Source organism: Psammomys obesus, unplaced genomic scaffold (genome assembly GCF_907164565.1).
Source record: "Psammomys obesus unplaced genomic scaffold, mPsaObe1.curated_primary_1811, whole genome shotgun sequence".
NCBI classification, from domain to species: domain Eukaryota; kingdom Metazoa; phylum Chordata; class Mammalia; order Rodentia; family Muridae; genus Psammomys; species Psammomys obesus.
In genome coordinates this window covers 5,438,760-5,460,966 of record NW_026596046.1, presented here as the reverse complement: position 1 = coordinate 5,460,966, position 22,207 = coordinate 5,438,760, and the positions used below count along the sequence as shown (strand labels likewise).

The window sequence follows — 22,207 nt, the reverse complement described above, 5'->3', positions numbered from 1 at the left end:
AGAAAGAAAGAAAGAAAGAAAGAAAGAAAGAAAGAAAGAAAGAAAGAAAGAAAGAAAGAAAGAAAACACCCTGTTGTTGTCAGGGCTGAAGTTCAACTTAGCATCTGCTCTTCTCCAACAAGAATCTTCAGGCCACAGTCTAGCACTGATGGAACACTGGCTAGCGCTCATGGAACACTGGCTAGCGCTGATCAAACACATCTTGTGAGAGATGCTGGAAAAACATGAACAAATGCCAGACAACAAATTCTCCTAGCTTAGGAAACTTGATTGTCTCCTTTGCCACTGATGGGACCTGACTGGGTTCTGCTTTAGGAGGATGGGTATGACATAGTGGGGTGCAGTATCTCTGCCCACAGAGACCCAAGCAGGCGGACAAGAGGGATAATTGCCAGGCACCAGGGCTGCCATTTTCCACAGCTCACGTATGAATGATGGGGACCACCAACCCAAGGGGGTTTTTCTCCAATCCAAGGAACCTGACGAGTCAGCTGCTTCAGTCCTGAAACCCCAGAGAACAAATCTAGAGATAGAGAGATGAGCTCCAGGGGCCTGTTCCTGCTTGCCATTCCTAGGTAAACTGTAATGAGGGGACCCAATCTGGGCCACAATCCCCTCCCTTCCTCCAGGCCTACCAGGTGTCTCACCAGCTCAGATCCCCTATTCCACAACAGCCATGGGCAGGAAAGAAATCTGGGGATTTCATAAACCAGGATGTAGAGGACTGAAGAAGGGACATGGTAGCGGCAGGGGTTGATCTTGCTTAAAACAAGACATTGTGTGGGGGTAAATTGGTTTCCATGTACTGTGACCAGCACAGCAGGAAAGGGTTAAAATGAGTGACGCCCTCACATGTGGGTCTCATTTGCTTTTGGCCTCTACGAGCCCAAAAATTACACACAGAGGCAACTCACAGAAATGAGCATCAGCACCTCACATCGCTTACAAAGCGCAATTTTCCTTAGTAGGTTTTAGACCTTCTCCAAAGACCTCAAAATTCAAATTAAAAATGCTTGGCCTAAAGAGCAGGACTGTGAGCCGTGGTCAGCTTAGTGTAAGATGCTGTGGTAGTGAGGACTGAGGCCTCTCAGTCCTCTGTCCTATAGTCTTCATGCCCCAGGAGGGATGGTGAAGGAGTGTCACTCTTCCTATCACCCCATTCTTTCCCAGTTCTGATTAAAGAGCTTGCTATGTCTAAGTCAGTTCATATCCAGCAGCTATCAATGCCTCATGACTACCTGCCCCATGAGCAAAGGCATGGGTACAACCAGCAATTCAACAATGCTCTGAGGTGTCCCTGGAACCACTCCCCCAGAGCAGAGCAGAGCACATTTGAGGGTCAGGGTAAAGGCAAGAGAGGCAAGGCTTCTCACAAATGACAAAGGCAGCCTGGGATAGGAGTCTCACACAGCAGGACCACCACAGTGGGACAGTGTCATAGACACATATTTTCCTGTGGCTAGACAAGGGGAAGGGTTTGGGCCTAATGTCATGACCCTTCCCAAGATATACCTTGAGAGCCTACTGATGCCCAGAGCCTCCTTGCCCTTGAACTTACTTCAGACTCTTGGAAATAAGCTGTGGTCTCTTGTCCCCACAGGGGCAAGTGGTGAGCTTTGTGAAGGGCCTGTCAGCCTTCCAGGGCCTCAGCCCCAGTTACAATACGGTCAGAGTAAAGATTCCAGAAGGGAGGATCATTAGGTCCTTCTAGCCTCTGTGTCCTGCCTTTCCCATGGACCCTTCCAGGCCACCTCTAGAGCCCAAAGCATCCTTCTCCATGATACCATGATACCATGATGCGAACAACGAGATACCTGCATATTTTATCACTCATGAGGACCATGATAATCGCCCCTCCTCCTACCATCCTCCAACATGCAAGTTGGGAGCCACCAAAGTAGCCATCTTGTCACAGCTGGCTTCCTTTGAAGCATCCAGGTTCTACCCCCTCAGGCAAATGAGAGCAGAGACATTCTGAGATAGCCAGGGATCTGTACAAGCTCTAGACCAAGACATCCCGATTGTACCAACCCCCAAGACTGCATAGATTCTGGGAAAGGAGGGATGTCATCTCCCATCCTCGGCCCCAAATGCCTTAAAGTAGTCCATTCTCTCTAGAGTTCAATAAATCTTGTGGCCCCAAAGAACAATCTTTGTTTCAGTATGCACTATTGTACTCTAAACCTTTTACCCACCACCTGGCATTGTTAAACAGCTTCCTGTTCTGATCACCCCTCTCCTTAAGGACAACCTCCTCATGGGTTCTTCTACAGTCCCTCAGGGTGACTGTACCCCTAAACTGTCACTTCATAGGAGATGCTGCATCTGGGCAATGTTGCCCACTCTTAAGGTTTCAGGTACCAGCTTCAGGCTGAGAAGCCTCAAGTACCTCCTTCTAGCCAAGCCTTCTAGCCCAATCTCTCACAAGATGAGCTTGTCCACTGGGAAACTCCAAATGCTCTGTTCCTCCTTCTCCCAGCCAGTGGCTCCACCATATCCAGGCACTCATATAAGACCAGGTAAGCTGGGATTTCTCTCCCACTGACACTCACCAGTCCTTGCTAGTCTTTCCACATCTGGCCCCTGTATTCCTCCACTCAACTCCCCCACCCCCACACATAGGCTCAGACCCTCTTCCCACACACATTAGTATGCACTTGCCACTCCTCACATCAATCTACCCAGCATGCAGCTGCTGACTCCTCCAAACACTGAGCTGAACAGGAGGCTCTCCTACACTTGGGTGGCCACAGTCTCCTGGGTCGAGACCTACCCCTCAGAACCTCTTGCTCACCTCCACAAGCCCCAGTGTCCACATCTGTACTCTCCATCAAGGCTCCTGTGGTCCCTGCTACAGCTGTATCACCTTACCTCCCTCTGAAAGGAGCTGGTGTACCTTTAAGCCCTGCACCTGCTGTAACCGCACTATGACCCTCCACTACCCTCACCCCGTCAGCACATCCTCCCTCTCTAAGCAAGGTTTGCTCTTTCCTGAAGCCTCATGCCAAAGGCTGATCACCAGTAGCCCTCCACCTGCGCTTGGGGGGGGTCCCAGCAGATGTCTGTGAGAAGGATGCTCCGCCTGCTAAGACTAGGACCTCTCAAGGGAAGGACCACATTGTGTGCTGCATTTGTAGCCCCGGCACAGAACACAATGTTAAAGGTTTGTGAAGGCCTTCAAAAGCACTTGCTAGGGAAGCAGACAGCTAGGTGGAGCGAGCGTGGATGCCTTTGAAGTAAGAGCCTTTGGTGTTTCATATGTGAGGAGGTAGCCTCTCCCTCATCGATCCATTGTGTAAAGAAGTTTTCCCTCTATTCCCTGGGTACATACTTGGATTCACGACCTCTTTCTTGGCATTATCAATAGATAACTCAGACCATTCAAACAAGTTCTTGCAGCATGTGGTTGTCTATTGTCTCAATTAAGGTGTGATTTGGTTTCTCCAAGTAGACTCATCTTGATGAGAGCAGGAGCTAATTCTCCCTCTAGCACGACTGTCACTTGGAACAGCTCTTGCATGTACCAAGGATCTTGGAAAGTGTGGTCATAAGCAGTCCCATCAATGAGTAAAACCATGCACCAAAACATCACAGCAGGCAGGATTGAGAATCGGACCTTCTCCCTTCTTTGCACCCGCTTTCGGGATCACAGGCTGTGACCCCAAGCCAGCTGCCTCCTTGTCTCAGAGATAAGGGTGCCATGCCTGCCTCCCAAGCTCCCCTGATGGAGAAATCTGAACCCACCAATGACAGGCTCTTTCTGTGCACTCACCATGTTCATGACGGTGAGGATGAATCGCTGTGCCGCCTCTGCCCCGTGGTACCGCACCATGTCGGCATCGGCCACCACCAAGGTCTCTACCGTGTGCTCGCTGGTGAGCCTAATGGCGTTCCTCCGCTCCCTCCAGTCCCGAGATGAATTGCCCTTCCTTGTCTTCTTTTCTAGAAAATGATAGAGACATTTGAGCAGTTCTTGGCTCACTGGTTTATGAAACCATACCATGAAAGGCCCCAAGGAAAATGGTCAGTCTCAAGTGGCCATGGATGAACCCAAAGCCTGCAGATCATCTCCTGAGTTCCCAGCCACCAGTGGCACCATATGGGAGTCAGAGAATGAGCTTGAGGGGCCAGACATCAAATGAAACGCTCCTTTATTCATCCCCACAGTTAATCAGGTACCTGAGGCTGAACATCAAGAAATAAAAACCCATTCCTAAGAGAAGCATGGAGTGCCACACACTCCATGAACGAATGAAGCCTTCACCTAGTAATGAGGGATATGGAGAGCTCGGCAGGGTGAGGACACAGACCTGCATGAAAGGCACCTCACTTCCCTAATGATATGTGGGGCTAAGGAAACAGGCTTGGTTGAGTCCTGTGAGATAAGCATTTCTAGCCAACTGTGCCGAGAGTTGAGAAGAAGGGGCCATAAACAGAAACAGGCACAGAAGCATTAGAGCTAAACGCAAAAGAAGAAAAGTGTAAGGAAAAGGACCCAACACACATGCAGGCTTTTAATTTGATCTTTCCTCAGAGCAGGGAAGGGCAATTAGTGACCATGCAGGATTCCTCTGAAGACTTTTTAGGTAAACCATTCCTCCATAATATCTTACCTGGACAAACATCTATTATGTTCACTTACAGAGTCCACCTCTGAAGGTTGAAGGCTGCTAAGTGAGAGCTGACCAGGTCTCTGAATGTGGAAATGTCTCTGACCCACACAACCGGTAGATATGAATGGCACACAAATATGTAAAACAGATTGGTAATTTCCATTTTAGCAGCGGCTTAGACGGAGAGGGCTCAGCCATATTCTTCATGGGGCAAGAACACTCACACCATACTCGTGCTGAGTGTTTGTAAAAGTGACTGATCAGCCCAGGAGGAGAAATGGACAACTTGTACATGCTGGGTCTCTGGATGGGGGGTTGTGAACAGTAATGCTGCCCAACATGCCAGCAAAATCTCCAAGTGTAGAGAGGGCTGGCCAATGGCAAGGAGGATTCAACCCTGAGAATCCTGTCGACTGCGTAATACAGAGAGACCTAACTATAAACCTGTATACCTGGCGAGGTCCCAAATTGGGAGAAACAGAAGGTGAACAAGTGCTTTCAGGGAAGCAAGTAAGTAAACGAGCAAGGAAGAACTAAAATGTTAATGGTAGGTGTACACCATAGTCATTTTCCTGTCTCCCTCAGCACTTTTCCAAATCTAGATAGATGGACAAGTAGTGATTTACTTATTCACCTATCTGGAGAAATCTGAGTTTGTGAAAAATATAGAAGCCACCTTTTAAAATTGTAAGTGATAAAATGGAAGGCACCGGGAAGCAAAATATGTCATCATAAAATTGTAAAATTTAAGGCAAGGATGTCTCTTCATTTCCTTCCTCTCTTCCCCCAGCCCCCTGCAAAATTTTCTGCTTGCAGCCGCCTTCTAAACCTCACAGAGGAACCAGATCAGAACAAAGATGGGGGAGGGTCTGTCTGAGATGGCATTGCCTTTGCACTTGAACAGAATAAACAAACCCGAGCCAGAAATCTATGGGCTCATACCCACATTCGCCAACACTAGAAAGGCAGAACAAGGGCGATGCCCACTTTCTGATCTCCCCATACTTGCTAAGCCCAAGTGGTTTGAATATGGCCAACCCATCTGATTTGAAATTTGCAAAGAGTCACTCTGCTTCATTTCAAAGCAACAGAGTTGAGGGACACCTGTTCCCCAGAAGGAGCTTCATGGAAACCTGCATGCCACCCTTCACCCCGGTCAACAGCCACAGCTCACAGGTGGCCTCAGTTTTCCTTAATGTCTACTTAGAATTCATCTCCGGGCACTGTCAACTGGTGTTCTCACGTGCAGATGTCCCCACTGGCTGTTCACACTCACTTTCCCACTTTGCCATGGTACAGAAAGTTTTTAGTGGGCCCTAACAGATGCACTAAAATGCCCCTTAAGAGTCTGGACAGATGAGATGGAGAGTGAAGGGCACAGCTGGCCACTGGTTGGCAAGAGGAGCAGGCACCTCCTGGACATTTTAAACAATAACCTTACACTGAGTATCATCAGTCTTCAAAGTTGTACGTGACCATGAGCCCTGGGGGAAGGCGGCACAGGCAGATAAAGCACGTTGATTGTGGCCAGGTGGTTTGAAAGGTTTTTCATTCTGGATGTCCCATTTGTCCTTCCTACTGTTGAAGACCCTTGCAGCAGCCTTGGTGGGAAACAGTCACTGGACAATCTCACACATGGAAATAAACTAAAAGGAGCAAACGAATATTCTAGCTTAATAACAGCCCTGCATTTTAGTGCACACGAGGCTTACCACAAAATGAGTGTCAAAACCCGATCCTGTTCTCGCTTGGGGATTTGTTTTTGTTTTGTTTTACAATTCAGCTTTTCCATTTTTCTTTCAATTTATTTTTGGCAACTTTTTCTAATCAATGCATCATGTATGTCTACATACTTGTATAGTATAATAAGTTGCTACTTGCGTAAGGTGTGCAGTGATTACATCTAGGTGATTAGCATTTCCACCCCCTCAAACATTTATCATTTCCATCTGCAGGAAACCTTTAGAACCCTTATTCTCTAGTTTCTTTTGAAATAAATCATGAATTGCTACAGGCCATAGTTGCCTTACTGTGTGACAGTGAACTAGGCTATGTGTCTGGAGGTTGAAACAGGAGGATCACAAGTTCAAGACCAGCCTGGGCTACACAGTAAGATCTTATGTCAAAAACAAACAAGAACTTCAGAACTACTTCCTCCTACCAAACTGTACACTAGTTCCAGTTAGCTAACCCTCTCCCTTCTCTGTGTCTCTATTCCAGTGGCTCTCATCCCTCCTAATGCTGTGACCCTTTAACACAGTTCCTCGTGTAGTGGTAACCCACCCAACCATAAAATTATTTTCGTTGCCGTTTCAATAAATGTAATTTTGCTACTGCTCTGAATTGTAATGTAAATATTTGATATGCAGGATAGTTGATCTGCTGCCTCTGTGAAAGGGCAGTTCAACCCCCAAAGGGGTTTCAACCCCCATACTGAGAACTGCTGCTGTATTCAGGCTTCACGCCCTGGATTTGGGGAAAGGAGAGAGGACATTGCAGACTTCAATTGCCCTCCAATGCAGGTGCCCCTCATAGGGATGAGGACAGGTGCAAGTGCTTGAGAGGGAGCCTGCCTTCCCCATACTCTCATCACCCCCTCCACTAGTTTTCCATGAACCCCAATACATTTTTACCTTAAAATTCCTCAAGTGTATAAATATACCCTGAGAGATAGATCACAGGTACAAACAGGCGTCTCAGGACCTTCGAGGTAAAAGAAACAGGTGTTGGGGATCACACAGTGCCGGGTTGTGTGCACAGGCGGCAGGCTTGTGACTAGACGGGGAGGGGGAGGTCTCCAATCTCTTCTCCCAGAACACCAAGGGAGAGACAGAGGCCAGCATACTGCCAACGAGGACACACGATGCCAAGTCAGACCCTGCCTTTCCCCTGTTCCCACAGACCCCAGGAGTCATTCTGAAGTCAAGGCTGTAGCTTCCTTCGTCAGCACATTGATGATTTGGTTATCACCTGGAGAGCTACAATAATTTACTCCAATTAATCATTAAGGCAGACAACTTGATCTATTTACATAGTCTGGGCCTTTAAGGATAAGACCAGGAACAGAAAAACAGGTGCGACGCTATGAAGGGTAGTCCAAATGTTAAACTTTCACAACATTCAAATTAGAATTTGTTTTCACAAGTTTGAGAACTGTCAAACGTGCTGAGCAAACACAAATGGAAACTGGGGAGGTGGGGCCACTGATAAGGGCACTTGCTGTACAAGCATGAGGACCTGAGTTCAAACCCCCAAATCCATGTGAAAGGCTAGGCATGCTTACACATATGCCTGTACCCTGGCCTACGGAGCTGGGACAGACAGGAGAATTCATTGGGCTTGCAAGAGACACCTATGACCCCCACCGGGCTCTGCATGTACATACAGGCACATGGACATGCATGGTGCACACACCACACAATACACATCCACCACACGTGTACATATAAACACACAGTAAAAAACACAAATGCATGTTTTATAGTTAACTAATACAGTTCTTGGTAAATAAAAAAAAATCTCAATTATTAATTAACCAGTCCAATGGAATAAACACTCTTTTTCATTAATAAAAATAAAGTATTGGGCTATGGGTGTGGCTCAATGGTAGAGGGCTAGCTAGCCTGGCATGCTTGAAGCCCTGGGTTTTAGTTCTAGCTCTAAAAAAAAAAAAAAAAAGTATTTAAGCATTCTCCAGGCCAAAATAAACACACACACACACACACACACACACACACAAACAAACAAATAAAAATATAAATAAAGTCTTGGACATAAAATCCCTCCCTGGATTCCTCCAGCTCCTGCCGTGCAAGATCCTACAGGCCATTTCCAGAGATGGTCTCAATGTGCTCTTTGTGCCCAGGCACAGGAAAAGCATGCCTTTCCTCATTACAGAAACAAATTAGAGGGCAGAGCAAAGCAGAGTGGAGGAAACAGAGGCAGACGCCCAAGGGCAGTGGGCAACCTTGAGTGGACAGGAAAAGGCACCTCGGGCCAAGGTGGCAAAGACCAGTAGAAGAGTTAACTGAGAGAAGACACATGGCTACCTTGCTGTCAGCCTTTCCCGTATCAGCACTCCAAGGCCAAAGCAAGAATGTATCCTCGCTGTGGCTCACGGGACAGGGGACAGCCAGCAGCCTGGGCATCAGAACCAGGCCTTGTCTCAGCCACACAGACCATTGGATTTCCCCAGGGGATTCCAAGAGACTCCTCACACCAGCGTGGTGAGTTACAAAGGATCTGCCTGGGTCAAGAGGAAAGCTATCTGTCCCTTATTCTCCCCTTGCACCTCAGAGATGGAGACTGTGTGATTAGGGTAAACCAGCTCCAGCAGATGGACTACCGCATGAGAAACACAGGACACAGAGGAGAAAGACCCTGAGTGCCCTCTTCATTTTAGTGACCTCTTTGCATACAAGAGTGAAGAAGACTAGCTGTACCCAATGCCATTGACCAAGATCCTCCCCCATCCATTCCCTTGCTATAATGGTCTGAGAACCCCTGAAACCATAAGCCAAAATAAATCCTACCCAGAGCCCCCTCCTGGTGAGGCACCTTTTTGCTTCCCAGAACCCTCCCACTGTGCTCTACTAAGATGCTAGGGCTTAACACTGCCAGAGACCTGTATTCTTTAGTCTGAGCAGTATTTATAATATATAGTACAGCAGATATCCTGTAGTCTGTATTCTGAGTCCCCATCTAACAGAACCTAGCCAGTGAGCTGCCAGTGGCAGAGATGGGTTAACACAGGCCGGACTTCTTGACAACCCTGTATCCCCACATCCCAGATGCCAGGGCCGTGCTTCTATATTAAGTCAAGCTAGGGCCTGGGCCAGACGGAACCAGCACCACATGCTTAGGCATGGGATTAAAACACAGACCTTACACAACTGAAGCTCTCTGAAAGATCTGTCAGCTCGAAGGAAAAAAAATAAAATAAAAGGAAGAAATGCTTCTTTAAAAAATAGAATTAGATTTAAAAGCAAAGAACCTGTTTGTAAAAAAACTATTTTTGACTGAAAATGGTGACCCATGTGTGCAGCTGAACGCCCAGCCAGGTAAAGCCCCTCACAGCTGTATAAACCCAACATCCTTGAAAAATAATGCCCTCTTATTTTTTGTTTCTTACAAGAAGGAGGGAAACGTTTTTTTGCTCTCCAAGTATGAATTCTTTAAATAACTTCCTCCAAGGCCAAGTCATTTTTATAAAAGCCATGATTTTTTTTTCATGTAAATTCCTCAAAAAGAAAGGTGGAAAATAATTGCAGGATTTTTCCCCCTCTGTGTGGTTAAGATTCCAAACGAGGAGCTGATACCCCTAAAGTTCAAAATTATCTCTGTGCTAGGCAGTTGTTGTGACCCATGTTTGCACTCTGCCAAGGAGTAGGGCCAGGGTAGGAGAGCTGCTCTGGCCCTGTGGGAGCTTTCCCGCCATGCTCAGAGTCACAAGGACGCCAAGCATTAGGAACCCACTGCCTACAATAAAATCAGAAGATATTCAGTTAATGAATATTTATCAAGGACCCAAGTATGGTAAACACTGCCACAGTGTTGGTGACCATTAGGAAGGAACACACATTAACCAAATAGACAGGAGATACAACTTAGAAATTTTAAGTAGGACGAATGCCAGGAAGAAGCGGCAGACAGTGCTGTGAGAGAATCTGAGGAAGGAAGATAAGCGAGTCGCAATTTAAATTAAGGATATATTAGTCAGCTTTGCATTACTACATCGAAATGCCCAAGACAAGTAACACTATAAAGAGAAAGGGTTTATTTAGTTCACAGTTCCAGAAATTTCAGAAGCATTGGAACCTGTATTGGTTCTGTTCTAGTGAGGGTGACAGACAGTGCCATGAGGACACAGGTGCTTGATAGACATCGCTAATTGAATTATCTTCTGATTTTACTTGTAGGCAGTGCTTTCTGCATACTCGGTGTCTTTGTGGCTCTGGGCATGGCTGGGAATCCAGTAGGGCCAAGCCAGCTCTGCTACCTGGAGGAGATTACCTGTGAGTGTACTGGTCACTTTCCAAAGCATAGCGGAAAGACAAAGGTGGACAGTCTGACAAGCCCTTTTTGAGACATTTGATATAAAGACCTCCCACTAGGCCACAGCTCCCAAAAGTTCCACTACCCTCCCAAGGGTACCAACCTGTGGACCAACCTGAGGTGGAGACCTGGTAATGTCTCCTCCTGTGAGGGTTAACGGAGTGAGGCAGGTCAGGTTGGGGACCTGGCTAGGGAACTTAGGAAGGTGGTTTCACCATAATGTATCTTTTCCCTCTAGAATCCCTCCATCCAGTGAGGTCCACAGAGCCACCAAGGTATTCAGCAGGTCTGTCTGTCACCTTTCTGAGTCCTGACTGGGAAGAGCAAGACTATTTCTCTTCATTCTCCTGTCTTGCTCTTTCAGATGCTGGCCAAAACCAAAGTAGGCTTTTAGATGCCACACCATTTTTCTAAAGCTCCACTTCCGACCACGAACTGACCTTCATGCTGACTTAAACCAAGTCGAATGACTTCCCCTCCTCTTCTTTTCCAGTGTCCTCTAGAGCAACTGCAAGATTTACAACTTGACTGCCCCAGACATATTCATTTAATCTCTAACAGATTGTCCTCAAGCCTCCATTTAAGCCACCTTTTTTTTTTCCCCATTAATAAGATTAAGAACCATGAGAGGGAGTCCCCTGTTTTCCTAGTATTGCAGAGTAGCTTCATTCGGACTCCCCATGATTTCTGGTGAGACTTTTTTCTTATCTTTTAATTCTTTAATCAGGAGAGAAAATGACCAATACCCCAAGCCTGCATCAGGAATGGTATACATGGTACCCACAGACCCTGTATTTGTCACTTGGCATGGCTGTGGCAAACATCATGACTAAGGCAACTTGCAGGATGAAGGGATTAGTCAGGACTGCAGTTCCAGAGGTCTAGAGTCTGTAAGAAAAGGGAGGCCTGGAAGCAGGCCACAGGCACGGCAGCTGGAGCAATGAGCTCACTGTGCTCCTCTTGAACCACAAGCCTGGACCAGAGAGGAAACTGGCAGTGGGGGACCCACTGTTACCCCCAAAGCCTTCCCGGCAGTGACACATTTCCTCCATCAAGGCCACTCTTCCTAAGTGTCCCCATACAGCATCATCACCTGGGGACCAAGTGTTCAAATTCCAGAGACTACGTGGGACATTTCTTATCCAAACCATCACAGGCTTCAAGAAAACAAAGGCCATGATGTAGTATGTAGTCTAGAAATGGAAGGCCAAGACGGATGCCTGAGCAATGGGCAGGGACAAACAGGGAAAGGTCAAAAGGAACGCGTCAAGTGTTTTCCCTCTTAATTCCAGAGCGAGATGCTACTTTGGGGTTGCAATGCTAACTGTGTTGCCCTGGCTGCTGTGGGCAACAGATTCCTGGCTACATCTGAACAAGAAGGAACCTGCAGGCGGCAGGACACAGCAGCTTCGGGAGATGAGATTTACAGCACTAGGGTGAATGAGGGAGGGCCACAAATTGGGGCTTGTGGCTTGTGGATCCATGGTTCGCTTATGAGTAACGGAGCTAGTTACTGCATCCGGGCTACCGGCAATGAAGAAAAGCACAACGGTGGTGGCAGGGCGGGGTGAAGGGAGTGGTTAAGGTAGAGTTCATAGGTTTTGAAGGAGTCCGATGAGTACGTACACCCAGAGCTCCTGAGGAGCTAAAGGCTCAGTGGGCTTTTAAGAAGCATCAGCCCCAACGCCAACCCTTCAGGGACAGCAAAACCACATGAACAGGTTGGGGAGAAGGAAGCGATTCTGCAGAGCGGCAGTGAGGCCCAGGTACAAAGAGATGAGCAGAGTGGGGGAGGGCACTGCTCAGATGGATGTATGGGGCGAAGGAGGCTCTGGGGCTGGCTCCCTTTGAGGGGTATGAAGAAAAGTTCGCCTTGGGTCTCTCTGCTTGGCTCACAGGGGCTGTTGTCTATCCCTGTGTCTTCACATGCTGGGTGTGTCCAAGCTGATTCTTTAAATCTACCTCCCCATGCTCCCCCTATCTCTTTCTCTGTGTGTGCATGTGGTATGGTGTGTGTGTGTGTGTGTGTGTGTGTGTGTGTGTGTGTGTGTGTATTGTTTCTATGAGAGTCTGGGCATAGCCATTCTATAGGTACAGCATGAATGTATACAGAGGACACTTTCAGTTTGCCTTCCTCCTCGGAGCTGAGGTCCCCAGCTCACAGCCACATATAACTAGGCTAGCTGGCACACAAGCTACCCAGGCTTTTCCTGCTTTTGCCTCCATGCCTCTAGGAATCCTGGTTCTCAGGCACGAGCTAATGTGTTGGCTCTCCATGTGTTCTGGGGATGTGAGCTCAAGACCTCCTACCTGTGCAGCCATTTTCCCGGCCCCTCGGGTTCCCCTTACTCATGAAAATGCCGTTCGTACTGAACCAAGTCTTCCTATCAGATCCCTCTTCTTTCTAGAAAGATCCTAACAGCGGCAGAGGCAGGTTCATCCCGAGGTTCTGAGGGTTTCGGCTTCCCCATGGGGGATAGGAGGCGGGTTTAGCTCGTGACAGACATCCATGTTCTTTCTACCCGTAAGAAGCATGGGCAGGACAGGTCACCACGGTATAGGCAGCCACAGTGTGGTATATGCAGGACGGTGTGACGAGTCACCTGAGGGCCAAACTCAGATGTGTCTGGCAGTCTCAAATCCAAAACAAAACACATCAATGTTTAGAATTACCCTGGGCCTTTCACCACCCCTTTCAGCACAGCAGTCCTTGGCTGAAAGATTAACTTGGGCTACAGGAGTCTGACAGCTTTATCTTCTAAGCTGATGGAAGGGGGGTGGGGGTAAAACATTCCACCACCACACAGCTTGGGGGAAGAAATTAATTAATGTGTTCGTGTTTCAACCAGAGCAAGACAAGACAAACAAAAACCTGCCGAGCAATCCGCCCTCCTCTGCACCTGGAATCCCCCATGGAGACCCTGGGCATTGTTGCCTTTAACAGAAGGCCTTTCATCTTCACAAAGGAAGCACAAAAATCTTCAGGCAGCTAAAGAATTCCTCCGCCTTTGAAGGGGCCAGCTAATAACACAAATTCTCCAACTTCATTGCTTCCACCCCAAATACAACTAAAAGTGAAGGCTCTGTCCTTCGCCCTGCCCCCCCCCCACTCCCCCCCCCTCCCCACCCCTACCCTCCCATGCCCGCCACAGTTCCTAAAAGCCTGTTCACACCCTGTGCGGTCCCTCAGTCTCTCCCTAGGCTTGCCAAGGTTTGGAGGACTGGACCAACCCTTCTCCACTTTCTACCCCCTACACAGATGGGACCCCACAGCAGGTGTTAAACGTTTTAAAGTGAGTAAGAGGATGAAGTAAACGAACAAACAAATGGAAGAATGACACACTTCCCAGAACAACCTGGCTGTAGCCTGTGGGCCTCTTGGCTGTTCAGGGGTTCTCCCAGATGCATCAAACACCCACACTCTTTCCACTGCAGTATTCACCAAGGATCTGTGGGGTCTCCCGGTGTCCCCTAAGATTCGGGAGAACACTTGAATAATTGTCCCAGCTAGCACAGGGAGAGAAGAAGTCTTTTTTGGGGGGCCCAGACCAAGTCACCAGACTGTGAGCCATTCCTAAAAAAAAAAAATCCTGTTTCCCAAATGCAAGGTCCTGGGAGTAAAGGTTCCTTCTTGGACGGCCACAGGTTATCCCTTCTGGCCCTATGGTAACCCTGACCCACTAAGGCTCCTACCTGCAACTTTTTGACTTCCACAATGGAATACCAAACAGTTACCAGTGGGGCCTTCAGCATCAGGGCAGACAACCGACACAGCTACCTCCCTATGCAAGCAGACACCAGAATGACAGCAGAGTAAACAAACAAGACAAACCAGTAGAGGGGAGGAGACCCTGTCAGGCAACTCACTCTGTTTTCTAGGGTGCCGGCAAAACCCGATTAGAAACCAGAGCCTACCACACCAGCCCCACAGCCCCTGGATGTGCTGTAGTTACATCTGGAAAGTTCTTCCCCCAGCTGCCAGTGATTTGACTAACTTGCACACACACAACTCCAATGCTACTTTTTCATGCAAATCATAACAACACACCAATTTCCTTGTTGGGGTTCTCACTATACAAGACCAGTGAACAAAGGATTCACACCACTAGACCCAGCCCTGAGAGCCTTACAAGTGGCTCACTAGTTAAAGTATGAGGAGGAGCTGACTCGTCATTGAGGCTTTACAATATTGTGTTAAGTGCTTCTCTGGCTTCATCCCGTCTTAATCACGTCTGTGAATGTTTGCTCAACTTTTTCCATGTCCCTTCTCAGTCTTCATCTTTCAACTGAGGATTTAAGTGTCTTTATATTAATTATAAAATTCATTTTTTTACTTCCTACCATGCTTTAGCTCTCTTTATATTTTTTTCTTCATGTTAGCTGTATTTCATTTCTCACCTCTAATAACTGACTAGGTGATTTTACCAGGAAGTTATCTTTATTATTTAAAGGGGCATGTGTTCCTCTATTTGCTTCTGATAATTCATGTCGAGGAAGGGTTTTCTGCATTTTCTCTTTTGTACAAGATCCCAGAATCTTCCCGTCTCCCAAATCCCTCTTCACTTCTGCCTCTAAATATTTTATCACACTGGGTATAGTTTATAATTAAAGGACTACGATTTACATTTTATGCCCCACCCCCTTTGTTGAGACTGTGTGCTCTTATGTTCTTGCTGTGTAGTGATGTGTTCCTTCCAAGTGCTGGGATTCTAGGCCTATGTCATCATATAATTCTAAAACAGCTTCATTGAGATGAAACTCACAAACCATACATGCAATTCACGTAAGAATTTGATTCGGTGGTTTTTGGTAGGTTCAGGGTGCTGTGGAAGCCACAGTACCCTGAACAGTTTAGTTATCCCCTAATAGCCCCGCCTTCCTCCACTCTAACCCTGACAAATCGTTAATGTTCTTTCAGTCTGAATACTTTGTCTGATTCACATTAAGCATGGCATATGTTCTGCCTGGCTTCTTTACTCATAGAACGATTGCAAAGAATATCTGTGACTGATAGAACACATATCCGTGTATTTTATTTTTTATGGCCACGCACGATTCCACCCACAAACATACTCACCTTGGCCACCTCTTACAGGTAGAGGGCATTACAGTTGTTTTCCCCACTCCCTTTCTCCTCCTGTGGACAATACCAGGCAGGACCCATGTTCGTGCTTTTTATAACACGTTTTCAAGTCTCTTGAATGTAATGTAGAAGTGGAGTGGCTGGGTCATATCACCATCTTAAACCTTTTAAGAAACGTTCAAACTTCTAAAATGGCATGCTATTTCGTATTCCCAGCATGTAAAGGTTTTATCTCCCTAGACCCCTGTCAACACTCATTGGTGCCCTTCTTTTTTTAATTATAACCTATTTGTTCCATGAGTGCTGTGAAGTGGTATCTCTGGGTGATTCTGATTTAAATTTCCCCTGTGACCCACTGGTGCTCATCATCTTACATGTGGACTAACCATCTGTATTATCTTCTTTGTCGAGTTTCATTTGAGTTCTTTGCTCGTGTGTACACACATACACAGAAACACAAACTGGGATTACATGCTTGTGCCACATGTTCAGCTTTCTAAAACTTGCGCTGACTGGGCCATCTCCCAGGCCCTTCTTTGCTGGCTTTTCAGAACCGAATTGTCTTTTTGCTACTGAGCTGCAGGAATTCTTCAGACAACCTACATGCATGTACATCCCTCATCAAATATAGAGGTCTTCAGCCACCACTGAGGTTATAACCACTTACAACAAAGATATACTTATGCTTATGTGCATTAAGCCTGAATGAGCCTATTGTATACCACACTCATGCAGGAGTTCACAGGGGTCAGAAGAAGGCACTGGATCCCCTGGAACTGGAGTTACAGTCAGATGTGGGCTGTCCTAGTTCAAACATGACTTCCTTCTTTTACTGCCATTGGAGGATGTGACTAAGGTGGGGGGGGGGTAGTTAGGTATTGAGAAGCACATTATGGTCACCTGTGGCCAAAGGCCCCTCCAGAAGTCTGACCCCAGGAGAAAGAGATTAACAAGATCATTTATGCCAACTAAAGGGTAGTTTACCTCATCCTTACAAGGGAGTGTCTCCTTGTTTGGGGGTCCACACCCAATATAGCTATCTATAACCAGCCCATGGTATCACTACATTATAGGAGCAGAAGAAAGAATGATACCTGATGAATATATTAGCAGGTCCTAGGATGTACACAGGACACAAAGAGGACCACTCAAGTCCTCTTAGGAAGCCTGATGTGACTGATCCATGATACCAAAAACCACAGAAGCTCCAACTTCCAGGTTCCAGGTACCAGTTCATTTCCTGTGACCATAATAAAAATACACCAAAGCTGGGTACCTTATAAAGAAAACAGATCTAGAGATTAAAGGGCATGACACTAGTGCTGGCTCCCCTCTGATCACTTGATGAAACACAAGCCAGAGCAAGAACAGAGCGCCATGAGAACTGCCCAATTCTTCCTAACGACCTGTTCACCATTAGATCCCACCTCTCAAAGGCTCACCGCCAACACGGACACCTAGAAACACTTGGGGGATATGAGCCCAGAGGATAAAGCACCCTGAATTGAGAAGGCTATCTTTGCTGCCATTGGGACAGACCTACCTGAGAATAAAGCCAACCCAGAGGGAAACAGAGGCAGAGATGGTGAGAGAAAGGGCCTCCACAGCACAGTAAACCCTGGGTCCTGCCATGCTTAGAGTTCCCCTAACTGAGCTTTCCCACTTGAGTCTGAGCCTCCTGTGCCTCTCCTCAAAACGTTCCTTCATGTTTATCCAGCTACAGTGGCAACCACGGTTTTACAGATGGAATCAGCTGAACACGTGACAAGGCAAAGTCAGGGAAGGGGTGCCGGGTGTGTGGCTGTGCCCGTGCCCCGTGCGGAGCAGCATGGAATGCGAGCATCCGGGGGCCCTCTGCACACAGGGCTGCAGCTCCCACTGTGGAAGGAAGCTGGCCGTCGGACATGTACTCCCCAGACTGCTACATACACCACTACACTGGACAAGAGTCTTGTTCCATCGTAAAGGTCCCACTCGGAACCCTGACTCAGACATCTGATTTACACAGTTCTAATTTTGTATGAAAAGTACAAGGCTACAAAGCATGCTCTGAGCAGCTGGTTCAGATCCTGCCAAAAGCTTCTCCCCATCATGGGAGGGTTCCAGATTTCTTTTAAATGCTAAGTTCATCTACTTAATTTAAAGTTTGGTTCACGTTACAAAAATCTCACTTTATAAACAACTCCTTGGCAACATTCATTACCGAAAGCACCACAGCCCTGTAGAAACTGCCACCCTCCCACCCCCCACGCACACCACACACACACCCACACATGCACACACACACACACACACAGCTCACACACACGCCCCACAAAAGCCTTACAGTGGAGCCTCGTCAGAAGGTTATTATAAAGCATTTTATTTTATCTGGCATCCAGAAATGATGTGTAGCCGTCTGGAACATGGGCCAAAGGCTGCCTGCCACAGCCAGCTGTGAGAAAAACAGTAGAAGGACAGTTGTGAACCTCAGAAGGCCCCCAGAGTGAAACAAGTGGCCCAATGCCATGGGTCATGTGCTGGTAGAACCCTCAGAGCTCACAGAGAAAACGCTCCGGGTACTCTCCCTGGCAGTCATTTGACATGTTGTGTTCCCACCGTGACTTGAATGGTTCTTCTCTCCTGTGCTTTTTCTAACTACATTCCCTTTTTGGGTAGTTAGTGGTGTATTAAGACTCCAAGTAACTGCTCTTTAATATGCTCCAAGCTGGATGTTCTTCAAGAAGTCTCTACTGTCCACACTGGAATCAGGGAAAAAAGTCATGGGAAAGGAAAACAGACATCCAGGCAAGGCCTCCGACTTCATTCTCTCTGGCTGCTTCCCCTGGTTCCACTCTCCACGAGGGAAGTTTGACCCCTAGCTCTGAAGAGGCCAGTCTTGGAGACACAAGGACATGCTCATTTTCCTGGGCACACCTTGGGTACATGATGTCCTGCTCATCTAAGGTAAGGAAACTGGACAAGATTCATTACTGCCAATTCCCTTTTCTTATTTCCTCATAAGTCACAGTGTCCCCAAAGTCAGCAGCTCTCTAGCCCTGACAGTAAACAGGGCAATTTGCTTGTGGTGGGGACCTGTCTCAACACTGATGTCCCAAGAAAGGCAATGTTTTCAATTACCAGACCCAGCTTCTACTATGGCTGGAATCTGCCTGCCAACAGAATATCTGTCCCTCCTACCACTCTTCCTTGCTGGCCTTCCACTGTCTGTGGCAGCAATCAGCCTCTGCAAACTCTTGAAAGGTTACTCACAAGTATGTGCTTAAGCCAGGGCTTAGACTAACTGGAGGATCCATGACACTTGCCTGACAGCTCTAAAATCTGCCCAGCCTCCCATACCTATTCACACCAGGTTTTCAAGGTGCTGGAAGTTACAAGGAGCCAGGCATGCAGACAAAAATATAAGGGTAAATGTGACAAAGCCACCCCTTCTCTGGAACATTTTCATGTATTTTGTTCTGTCTGAGAGGCAGGGAAATAATACACAGAATATATAAAGAACTCAAAAAATTAAATACCAAAATATTAAACAATCCAATCAGTAAATGGGTCAATGAATTGAACAGATACATCTCAGAAGAAGAGTCAGTAACGTCCAATAAATATGATTAAGAGTGCTCAAAATCCTTAGCTGTCAGGAAATGACAAATCAAAACAACATTGATATTCTATACGACTGCAGTCAGAATGGCTTTTAGCTCTTAAAAAAAAAAAAGACAGGCATTGTTGAAGACTCTGGAGGGAAAATGCTTTTCACTGCTGGTGATAATATAAGTTAGAGCAGCCACTGGAGGTAAGGATGGCCCTCAAAGCTTAAAACTAGAACTTCCATCTGCTCTAGCTAGACATGCAGAACAACCAGTTGCCCTACAACAGATATCCCTAAACAACTATGCTGACTGTGACACTACTGAACACAGCCAAGATGTGGTATGGTGTATTGGCCTGGGTACGGTGCCCACCAGGGCATGAATGGATGAAAAAACACAGGTTCTTGCATACCATGGGGCATTATCCAGCCACAAAGAACATCATGTCATTTTTCAGGGAAAAAAAAAAAAAAAGATGAAACCAGAGATTCTCAGGCTAATGAGTTAAGCCACATCAGGAGGATGAATATTGAACTTATTTTCTTATATATGAAATCCTGGGGTGACGGAGAGCACATGAAAGGGGGAAGGTGGGAGGGGAAGGGAAAAGGATTTAGGGCTAATGTCAACAAAGCACATCATATGCATGCAAGTGTCATTATGAAACCCTTTTCCATATGCAACTGACATGCTCAACCTTGGTCAGAGATTTCTCTGCAGTTGGCAGCAGTTAATGCAGATGCCAGTCACTGGTCAGACTGCTGAGCTCTCTGTCCTTTGGTAGGTATGCCAAGGCCACTGTGCTCTTGAGTTAACAACAACTGAGGCTGCTTATCCAAAGTCAGGACCACCAGCGCTCCAGTGTGGATGAAGAAAAGGCTCACAAGGGCCTACCCTTAGCTGATGAGCAATTAATGGGTCCTGGGGGAGCCATTTTTTTTCTTCAGTGGTATAGCAAGTGCTATGTTGCCTGTCTCCAGTAAATGCCCTACACCATGCTCATGCAAACAAACTCAGCTATCTCAATGGATCATTTTCTAAAAGGTACAAAAGGAGGGGGCAGACTTCCTGGGAGGAAGAGGGAGAGAAGTAGGAAGAAGAAAAAGAAGAGAGAATGGAAGGGAGATAAGAGAGTAATGGGGGGTGATATGATCAAAACAGATTTCATACACATGGAAATGTCAAAAAATAAAATTTACAAATTTCCATGCATTTGTATGTATATATATGTATATACATACAATAATGGAGGGAGCATTATGATTGCATGCATGTGCACAAGCACACATACATACACACACACACACACACACACACCCCTAAGAATGAAAGAGGTGTTATGACAGAAGAAACAAGGAAGCTGGAGGGCAGATGATTCATCAGTGGGAGACAATGTAGCGGCTGGGCTGCCGGCTCACTTCTGGAACACACATGTTTATACTGAAGGAGGCAGTTTTTCAAACTCAGAGGCAGACCAACCAGGCCCCTGACAGGAATTGATGGAGAGCCGGGCCTTGGTGTGCCTCGAGCACTCAACTCTGACAGGATGATTAACTGCCTCCCAGAAAGGAAACCAATGGGCCAAACGTGACTCAGATGACACCCAGGAGGACAGGGCAGGCCCAGAGTCCTGCCTACTGTCATCCCCACGCAGGGAGAGAGGGGGTGAAGGAATGAAGACTCCCTAAAAACAGAGTTAGAGAAGCAGCAGCCAGACTTCGCTGCGGTGGGCCAACGCTTTACATCTCAGGAATAAGCTGTAGTTCTGTAAACTGATGTAAAGAACAACCATGAGGGCCAAGTAGGCACACCCTAACGGGGTGCTCACAGGACCCTGTTTCATAAGCCTTGTCTCTAAGTAACGGCTACTTCCTTAGAGAGGACACTCCATCTTCCAAGCATCTCTAAGCACAGCCAGGGCAGGAGGTGCCCTCAAGGCAGATGCAGAAGAGCCCTGAGTCCCTTTCCAGCTGGGTGGGGGTCCAGCCATACCACATAGCCAAAACCGACCACCAATGGCGCCTGGCATTTTCTCCTCCACTGGGCGGGAACACTCGGCTTTATTGGGTTTTTCCCTCTCTGCTCCACTGTCCAGCTCTGTTCAGACCCAGTGACAGGGATTTGATCTATGACTTACTAATGGACTGAGAAAGGTAAGGGCTCCTTCAGCCCGGAGGCAGTTTGTGCAACCCCACCAGGGTTCCAGCCAGTGAATTCCCTGTCTGGTTGTGCACAAGAAATTGCCCGTTGCTTAGGAAGAAAACTGTGCAAAATGAGCCCACTGCATCTGCAGCTGGAAATTGCCCAACAAAACTGGGCAGCAGCTGTCCCGATGAGACTTTTTTTTTTTTTTTTTCTGGGATTTTCCATGAGAAATTAGTGTACTAAAAAAGCTAGACTCCTTTGCAGAAGGAGGAGGGCTATGCAACCTAAAGCCATTTAAAAAAAAAAAAAAAAGTCTGTTACTCTTGCCCCCGTCTCTGGTGAACTTTCTGGCCAGGGGCCTCCTGCTGGGGGGGAAGCCCTGCTACACTCCTTCGCTTGGTCACACATTCTCTCTCCTGCTCTGTCTCTTCTCTCCCTTGGAGGGAACATGAGTGCTGCTGATTCAAAAATCAGACACTTCAAGGGGAGCTGGTAGGAGCTCTGCCCACCCCCACTGCCGTCTGGAACAGCAAGCTACTAGTCAGGCCATGCATGTACCCAGCCGCCTGGACCAGGCCTTCTGAAAGGACCACAGCCCCCCTCCAGTCTCACAGAGGACCAGCTGCCAGGAGTGTCTGAGCCACCTGGACAGCTCCGGTCAGCGCGCGCTTTAAATAATAAACCATGCATTCTTGATCCGTCTGCAGCGCGCCAGGCAGATT

At 47.2% G+C, this 22,207-nt stretch overlaps 1 protein-coding gene across 1 annotated transcript in view; it reads right to left on the bottom strand.

Annotated features, from left to right (window-relative positions):
- Positions 1–22,207, bottom strand: part of Adamts17 (ADAM metallopeptidase with thrombospondin type 1 motif 17) — a 298,959-nt gene that overhangs the window by 245,776 nt on the left and 30,976 nt on the right. The window contains exon 4 of the mRNA XM_055623484.1: positions 3,773–3,942. Within this exon, the coding sequence (XP_055479459.1) occupies positions 3,773–3,942 (170 nt within the window). The remainder of the gene's footprint in view (positions 1–3,772; positions 3,943–22,207) is intronic.